General features: G+C 44.5%; 3 protein-coding genes across 9 annotated transcripts in view; 1 reads left to right on the top strand and 2 right to left on the bottom strand.

The window, feature by feature from the left end:
* The window catches only part of LOC128895383 (uncharacterized), a 10,666-nt gene extending 4,406 nt beyond the window's left edge, over positions 1 to 6,260 (bottom strand). For both annotated transcript variants that reach the window (XM_054157929.1, XM_054157934.1), the window contains exons 1-3: positions 5,828 to 6,260; positions 5,293 to 5,412; positions 5,042 to 5,168 (exon numbers count right to left, since the gene is read on the bottom strand). In XM_054157929.1, the coding sequence (XP_054013904.1) occupies positions 5,042 to 5,168; positions 5,293 to 5,412; positions 5,828 to 6,025 (445 nt within the window). In that variant the 5' untranslated portion in view covers positions 6,026 to 6,260. The remainder of the gene's footprint in view (positions 1 to 5,041; positions 5,169 to 5,292; positions 5,413 to 5,827) is intronic.
* Positions 2,518 to 5,167, top strand: LOC128895428 (uncharacterized). Its single transcript, XM_054158008.1, has 5 exons — positions 2,518 to 2,674; positions 3,472 to 3,645; positions 3,860 to 4,004; positions 4,123 to 4,224; positions 4,484 to 5,167. Exons 1-5 carry the CDS (start codon positions 2,565 to 2,567, stop codon positions 4,766 to 4,768), a joined length of 816 nt encoding a protein of 271 aa, XP_054013983.1. The 5' UTR covers positions 2,518 to 2,564; the 3' UTR covers positions 4,769 to 5,167.
* Positions 6,261 to 7,851: 1,591 nt separating the features above from the next.
* LOC128891834 (uncharacterized) overlaps positions 7,852 to 8,705 on the bottom strand; it is a 42,961-nt gene continuing 42,107 nt past the window's right edge. For all 6 annotated transcript variants that reach the window (XM_054151696.1, XM_054151688.1, XM_054151717.1 and 3 more), the window contains one exon: positions 7,852 to 8,699. The gene's annotated coding sequence lies outside the window, so the exon portion shown is untranslated. The remainder of the gene's footprint in view (positions 8,700 to 8,705) is intronic.

The following is an 8,705-nucleotide window of genomic DNA, read 5'->3' as shown; positions in this document are numbered from 1 at the left end:
AGCCTAGTGCCCTCTAGACCCCCAATTGCTGAGCACAATATCATTTAGCTCTCCGTAGTTGAGTCCAGTACCCTCTAGCTCTTCGTAGCTAAGTCCAATATGCTTTAGGCCCCCAATAGCTGAGCCCAGTGCCCTCTAGCCCCAAATAGCTGAACCCAGTGCCCTCGAATCCCCGAATAGCTGAGGTCAATACCCTCTAGCCCCCAACGGCTGAGGCTAGTGCCCTCTAGCCCACCAATTACTGAACCTAGTGCCCTCTCTATCTTCTAGCTCTTCGTATCTGAGTCTAATACCCACTAGCCCCCCTGGCTTCTATTACCATGGAGAGGATAGCTATTGAACCTCTATTAACCGAATTGCCTTGTCCCCGACCTATTCGAATAAATGACGTTCTGCTGTATATTTTTCTTCTTCGAGCCAGACAGGTCCCTCGGCGATTCGAAAAATCGCGAGGTGAAAAAGGGTCGAGACGAACCGCATCCGCCGGACGAGGACGAGGATCGATGGAACACAAAAGAGTAGCGGATGTCCGAGCGGGCAGGTTGATTTCGGAACGCAACTCGGTCACGCGTCGCGGATCTCCGTTTCACCGATTCTCCTTGTGCCCGCGATAAGGCTGCTCGAGCAAATTTCCAACCAGCGCTCGCGATACGTTATCCTCGCGATGGAATCTCTGGAACTCTTCGATCTCGTCGGGCGCGTATTTGGTTGAAAGAGTTTCGTGAAAAGGTCGACGATTCCAAGCATTCTTCGGGCCCGCCCGCGGTTCAAAGGAGATATGTTACCAGAAATAAAATAATGTATGTACGTATGAAATAGCTACTCTTCCTCGATATAACGACTCTAATGAATGGGTTCACCGTCCTTTTATCGAGGAGTTATCGTGTATACTAAAACGATACATTTGAGAACGTTATGGATAGATTGGCAAGGCTTTCCTGGTGACATTGTGTCCAATCATGACTCTATTGCGATTATTTTTAAATACACGTTTAAAGAAAAGGTTAGGCGAAATTGAAAGTGGTTGGTACGGGGTCGTGTTTGGGCTTGTTATCGCTGGAAAAACCTCACGAATCAATCCGTAATAGTCTCGTTAACATATAATACACGCATATACATATAGCATTACGTCATTTGACAATAATTAGTATTCAAATTCAAGAAAAATCGCACGTTTCCATCCACTTGGTAAACCATTTTTAGATGGTCACACTTTCCTCTCATATCGCGTACCATGACGAAAGACAAAGGAAATCGTATTAGAGGTCGATTCTAGGACGAAATCTTTGACCGCAGGAAATAGCCACTCGGGGATCCTCGTATAATTTTATTTGGGGAGGGAGAGGAACGATCAAACGTTCCTTTTGGAAGAAAATTCAATGATCAAGGTCATTCTCACTGACGCTGGTACTCCAACCACCATGGAAATTCACTTTTCTCCCACAGGAGAGAAGTCACGAAACCATGGGCCCTCCCTTCTCCCCTCTGGTAATTCGTTTTCGTCAATTTTAACGTTCGTCGCGTTTCTCGCCAGTGATCACATCGATTAACCTCTTCCTCTCCCATTTCCCGTTTCTTCTAAATCGACGTTCCCACAATCTCCTCTAAAAATGAAAATTTATTTCAATAAAAGTAAGAAGTGGTTGACGTTACACCTGACTCTAATAACGGTAGAAATTGTCTTCGATGCGATCCTGATCGCGTGCGAACAATGCAGACGTCCTTCGTGGCGTGGACACGATCGCGTCACGTCTTACGCCATTTCGCTTGATTTTATTTGAAAAAAAATAGGTCAGAGAACCACCAACAACCGCTCCGTTTCCCCTTCTTCGACCAACGGATTTTCCCAGACCGAAGGACAAGGCGGAGAAAGAGCTGTTCCCGTGTAACCTCTACCCACGTGTCTCTGTGTTGCACTCGTGCATCAGGTGAACAACTGGCATTCATGTTGTGTTACCTCAGCCAATTACCTGGGGAAATTTTGTTCGAAATAAACGCCCCGCTATGTACCTTTCCTACAGGGCCTATTCCTATTTAAAATCGCTGACTGATTTAAGCAAAAATTTTGTAATTATTCTTCCAATACAAATATATTGTATTGCGCTATATTGTATTGTACTTCGTATTATCCTGTAATAAAATCGATTAATTCGTTATTCAAATTACCCGTTACCCGCCGCAGTCGCAGACAGTATCGGTTTCCATTTCACTTCGCCCCAAGCGAAATAATTCATTCTTAAAGAGGTTATTACGGTTCTGGCAAGTGTTCTGCAGTATTGGCAAGTGTTCCCCAGACTTTCTCTACTCCAGTGACCGAAACTGGCTGTAAAGGGAACCTTCCCAAGGGTGAATCACCCCTGACGAAAACTGTTGATCCGAGATCGCTATCGAGGGGACCTCGAGCCTCGTCTGGCGGTGCGTTCACCTTCCAGCGTGGTGCATATATAAAGACGCGATTCACTTTCACTCGCATTTAGTCGCGTGCCAGTGATATTCGGCGCCTGCTGACCGACAGACGCGCGGAATCTCAGCCAGGAACGTCGTTGATCGACATTTCGCCCGACATGAAGCCCTTAATCCTCATCTGTTGCGTCACGGTCGTCGTCGTCAGCTCCGAGAACGACGGTTGGGTTTGGAAGGACGACGAGCAAAGGAGCAGAGTCGATAAACCGAGGTGCGTCTCGAATTTTTCGCTTGCATCGTAATCTTTGCATGAAAATCGGTCGAAAACGTGCAATCCAATGTTTTTTTACGAGGCTTCGTTTGCGAGAAAATCGGTGTTGAAGATCGTTTGGGGCACGCGTAGGAATGTCTGGGCATTGTTTGTACTTCCTGTTGGTGTTTGTAAACATTACCCACGTGCTTTTCATTGTCTCAATGCAAATTGAAGTAGTGCCAGGGAGTAACGGACAGGCATGGTTATTCAAGCGGGTTTGAATCTTACGCGTGTCCCAAAAATATTCAAAACCGCTTTCTTCGAAAACGCTCTCTGTAGGGATTTCTACGTAATAGGCGTAACTATTAATCTCGAAATATAGCTTCAATTATTGTTACGACTACAGTAGGAAATACGCACGATTGGTGAGCCGTTCGCGTATATGCGAGTGACCTTAATTGGGCCAAAGTGTTCAGATCTCAGTGTGTCCTAATTACCCGGAACTCGCTGTAGTAGAACAGATATCAGTCGAATACTTCAGCGATTCGCGATCAGCAGGAGGTCCTCGAATGGTAATTCTGTATGATAGTCTCAGCTGATTGGATAGATTACTCTAAAACCCATTTACGATTCAACACTGTGCCGTATTTCGACCACTTTTAATACTCGAGGCACGAATGAAGTAGTATCGATGGTGCAAAACGTTGAAGTTCCCTATGATAATAGGAACGTCGACAAGTAGATTTATCATTTAAATCTTGCGCGTTCAATTTTGTATGACAAAAGGCTGGACTGTTTGCGTGATGGAGTTATAGGTACCAGGTAAACGAGAACCTGGAAGATTTGGACATCGGACGGCCTTTCACAGGATTTAGACCACAAAATGGTGGACCTTACGGTCCTAACAGTAGACCCATTGTGCCAGCATCGTATCCTGGCAACAAAGAGGTTCTTGTCGGTCCTGGCGGGCCAACGGGCATTGTAAAAAGGTATTCGTATCTTCTCGTTCTATTCCAACCCAATAATTTCGTTTCGACGTTTCGCGTACCGTGTTCACCGGCCTTATAAAATTCTTATTACTGAAATACACGTTTCGAATTATTTTTTAATATCTATCCCTTCTGGGCGACGTCAACGTTGACCGACGAGTGAAATACTCGAAACGTTTCTTCGTAATACTCAAATGGAATGACATTTTTTCAGGCCACCCTATAACGGGGGCATCGACGATGGTTATCCGGACGCTGGTTACGTGCCACCCTGGATAAAGGACGACCCTAGGTATCGAGAGTACGACACTTGCAGATGCAGATACAGTTTCAATTGTCCAACCAACGGATTGAAATTCGTGAGTGTTAATATTCAGTCGGCGTTGTGCGATTTATCCGAACAAAAGATTACTTCGGATATAAAACGAATAAATGTAAATAACGATAACCTTTTCGATCGACAATTTTTTCCCGAAGGGAGCTTGCTCGAAGGACAAGAAATATTGTTGCTTCAGCAGTAGAAAGTACCCGGCGTTGGTTTCTGGACCGTCTGGAGGAGGACAATTTCCTCCATACCAGGTGGGTTGAACAATAAACGATCGTTAACACGTTGGCTGCCATAATGATACTCGTGAAAATATTCACGAAAATAAAATTTTATCTCGAGACTATTGAAGATTGGGTAACTAACCATTTGTCGTAGTATTTAATTCTGTAACCTCGCCAAATTTATTTTCGTTATCGCCTCGCCTTTGGAATTAATTCTTTTAGTTCTGCAGTATTTCTACAGTAATTCTTTAGTTTAGTTTATTATTATTATAAATTTTGTATGCTTCAGGGTATTCCAAATAAATACGGTCCAGCGAGTTTCGTTCAGTCGCCAAATTACTACGGCAATCGAAGGCCGCAAGGAAACTTCAACGCTGGCAACAGATACCCGTCTGGAAATTATCATTTCCCAGGGGAGAACGTCAACTCCTACCCAAGACCTAACGGCAACCCCTATCAAAGACCTCCTGGCAGCCCTTACGGGCTGAACTACGATAACGACTACGACGACTTCGACGTCTACAGTCGATCTCTGAAGAAAAATCAAACGGAGACTGAGACGAGCTCGACTTAATTTAAATATAGTCTCCATCTAAACGTGACGCGTGAAATACACGTCGGGTCGTTTCAGAAGTCCCCCGATAGATTGTTTATAGGTACTTCTGACAAACCGGAACGATCGATGCGAAAATGGTTGATTAATCGAGATGGAATTCAACTAGAGATACGCAACGACTCACGGACACGATACTTCGAAACGAATACCAAAGACGTGTCGCGTATTTTCGAGTATCGAGTTAACGAAATTGAATGTTAAATAAAGTTAAGTCTGCCACAAGAAACTTACCAATCGTCGTGATTACCACGATGGAGTAAAACAGGGCACCAGCGAACGTCCATTGGATATCATCCTCGCCCTCCCTGCCGTCCCATCCCTCCTTCTCCATCGTCCATACAAGCTTGCTCTCGAAACTCTGAAAAGAAAAAGAGAATGATCGTTAGAAAAGTAAGAAAAATGTACACGAATGTACCTTGTATTTTTGTCAAAACGGCGAATAAAATTGTTGTTACTTTTCGTTCAGCTGAATTTAAATATACCTTCAACTCGCGCAACGCCTTGTCCGTCCAGTTTTCGCGAATCAATACTTCGACTTCCTTCGTGATCTTCCACAGCTGCTCCGCCACGTCCCCCCTTATGTCTTTGATGCTTTTCTTTATCTACAAAATAAAACATAAATGACAGTTTTAGTAGCATTCAGCACATAGATGTTCTCCACTGTTCCCTTCCCCTTCCTAAATCCTGTTTGCCACTCCCCTAGCACACCTTTATCCTCTGCCTCCGTCTCTATCCTACCTGTTAATATCGCCGCATACACTTCGTACAGTAAATGACAGTTTTAGTACTTATCGCGATTTGTGTTTATTATTTAACAGGTACAAGTTTCAAATGTCGAATTGTAAAGAGGAGAACTAATCTAAGCGTAGATGCGCAAGGTAGATGTGCAGAGACTACTTGCCTAGACGATTCCGTCTCCTGCGCATCTGCCTCGCGCAGCTGCGGCTCTCGAGTACCCCTTTTCACCGTTGGCGGCGCTTCTCGAGGGTTTACGAACTGTGATAAAACATTACCAACCTCCTTCTCGTGGCCAGCTTCAAGAGCCTCGAAAGCGTACGCGCCGATCAAGCAGTACAACACCACCAACGAGATGAGGGACACGTGGGAGAAGACGAATCTGAAGAATTTCCAGAAGAAACGCAGAAACTTGATGCACTTGGAGGGCTCTTCGGTCTCGACCATTACGTCGAACGTTTCCTGCCGCGAACGCGACATCGTGGCTTCCGTTTCCCGCCCGCCGACCCCCTCAAATCCCCGCCCACTCGAGTCGATGTCCCTTCGCAATTTTTCGATACCTATTCATGCGAGTGCACTTGAACGATTCATCGATATCTGCCACTGCCTTTCGCCGAGAGAAAATGGACACGTGTACACGCGATCCTCGATTTCAGTCTCGATATGATGGCTTCGATGACTGACAATCCGTGATCTCGTGGACGTCCCGATGTTTTTCGAGACACACTCTCGACGATGCACTGGCTATCTCGACTCTGTGAAATTCCCGCGTTTCTACGTATCTTTGATTGTAGAACAAAACTGTCGTTGCTCTTTGTTACTTCTACGTATCTTTTATGTCATAATAAAATAAACGATAATTCTCCGTCGATTGAATCTCGTTTTGTCTTTCAACTAATCTCCTTAATTGCTCATGATTTTCACTACAGAGTCGATAAATTTATGAAGTAAATTCGTCATTTAATCGTTTTGGGGCGTTTGTTTTGACGCAAATACCGACGATCGTCCAGCTCGCCGTCGCGACGCTCGAGAAACGGTCCTCGACGCGAAACTGCTGCGGAAACGTAAAACGCAAGGCGTATTTCGTTCCGTGATGGGTGTTCCAAATTTATCCTACCTCTACCCGTCGACGAAATTTCATTTCGAGGCGTTACCAGTGATCCACCTACGACGACCAGTCGGACGCCACGAAAAGAACGATTTCCTGGTCTTAAATTGCTATTCCGGACTACACGGGTCGATCACTGTTGAAAAACACGTTTCAACCGTTTGTTTTCTTACTCGCAGCGAGCCTTCTTCTTGCGGAGGAATCCACGAACTGTCGAATAGATGATGTATAGGCTTCGAGGTTAGCCTATCGCTATTTTATCTTTCAAGGGAAATTTCTATTTTCGATAAAAAAAGCCACGTGTTTCAGAGACACGAACATTATTTTCAAACCTAGCTTTAGAATTTGATGATGTACCATGTAAAGGTTGGCCTAGCGGAAACATGATCGAACATCGATAGTTTTACTGGAACGACAGATTTTTATAAAATACGAATAGGACTATTTAAATTAAAGTGTTGGCAGTTTAGATGGAATTAATGGAGAATCTGAAAATTTACATTGCAATTTGTTCGATGGATTGATTGCCTGTTATAAAGTTCCATATCGGAATCAATTGCCGCTTCGTGGTGCTTCATGCGACCTGTTGCGTATAGGTTATGTACAATTCAGAATCTATTTAATATATTTGCTAAATAATAGTTTAATAGCGTGTAGAATAGAAGTATCGAAACTTGTTTAACGATACTTGTTAGATGAATGGTGACTGAATGCTTGGGTTGCTCATTTATGCTGTAACCGAGCACAGAACTGAACTGGTACAGGCACCTAGCGGTGAGAGGACGAAGTACTCGTAAAAGCAAGGTTATGCAGAGGTATAGATTTCTTCCTTAGTCGTTGCATGGCATCGCGAGTTTCTGCCGCGAGGAAAATAACCTGTGCCTTATCTATAATCCTCCACTTTGATTATCCTATATAGCAGAAGGTATTCTTCATTGTTAATACTACTGTACCTTGCGTCGATAAGTCAGGAATAGCGCTATAGTCTAGACAAACTCCCAAAATGTATAGGACTCTGAAAAACAAAGTAAAGCTGCCATAAAACTAGTAACAAAGATGTACATAAAATAAATCTCCACCTACTGTCATCAAATAACTGACTATAACGCAACAATTAAAAAGTTACCAACCAAACGAGACGAATTTTGTTACCACGTACACGGTGCGATCTAAAGTAGACAGAGGGATACGAGTCACGTGTTTCTCGTAATAGTTTTATTATTATCCCCACCGACTCTTCAGTGTATTTACATGTAAAAGGTCGATCGTCGACTGAGCTGAGACGCGTCTCGCGCCCAACGATTTTAGGCACTTCGAAACGCTCGGTGTCGCCAATCAAAAAAATAGCCGATCCTCGCGAGTAAACACATTTCGTAAACGCGAGTCCATCGATTAACAGGCGATCGCTAATGGCCATTTCGGCGGGCGTGCAAACGTTGTAAAGCAAGAGGCGAAACCGAGCGTAAATGTTCGTTTTAGACAGGAATATCGTCGTCAGTCTGATCATTGCAATCGCTCCTCGTGGACAATGATACGCGCGCTACAAGTATAATAAAACCTAACCGGTCGAATAAACGCATAGACCACTGTGAGCATAAATATCCCTCGTAACATGCATATATGTATATACCGTTCCAAAGAACAGATCCGTCCAACTTTAATTTCATGGTGAAACGTCAATCGCGCTCTCACCTTCGGATAAAAACGAACCGTCGGCGTTTCCAACCAGCGGATCGATCGTATCGAGTAGAAAGCGATCGAGGTTCGCCATGCCAAAATGAACGGGGCGAGGCTTCGGGAGGTCGTTCCAAGTTGCGAAGGAAAACGCGGAAGGAAGCTTGGATCGTTTCGCGGATGTACAGTAGTACATCCGAGTAGAACCTCGTTTATCAGTCACTGAACTCAGCTATGGGGAGCTAGGGTAGTGGGCTCAACTATAGGGGGCTAGTAGCTACTGAGTTGAACTGTAGGGAGTTAGAGGTAGGGAGGAGGTACTAAACTCTGCTACAGGGGGTCTAGAGGGCACTGGACTCAGCTAGAGGGAGCCTAGAG

Source organism: Hylaeus anthracinus, unplaced genomic scaffold (genome assembly GCF_026225885.1).
Source record: "Hylaeus anthracinus isolate JK02 unplaced genomic scaffold, UHH_iyHylAnth1.0_haploid 0, whole genome shotgun sequence".
In the NCBI taxonomy this organism is placed as follows: Eukaryota; Metazoa; Arthropoda; class Insecta; order Hymenoptera; family Colletidae; genus Hylaeus; species Hylaeus anthracinus.
Note: the sequence above shows the minus strand (reverse complement) of the source record. Positions and strands in the feature narration are given on the sequence as shown.

Coding starts and splice junctions, on each gene's coding strand:
- LOC128895428 (XM_054158008.1), top strand. CDS start 2,565: ATGAAGCCCTTAATCCTCATCTGTTGCGTCACGGTCGTCGTCGTCAGC. Junction 3,646..3,859: donor CCAACGGGCATTGTAAAAAG/GTATTCGTATCT, acceptor ACATTTTTTCAG/GCCACCCTATAACGGGGGCA. Junction 4,005..4,122: donor CAACCAACGGATTGAAATTC/GTGAGTGTTAAT, acceptor TTTTTCCCGAAG/GGAGCTTGCTCGAAGGACAA.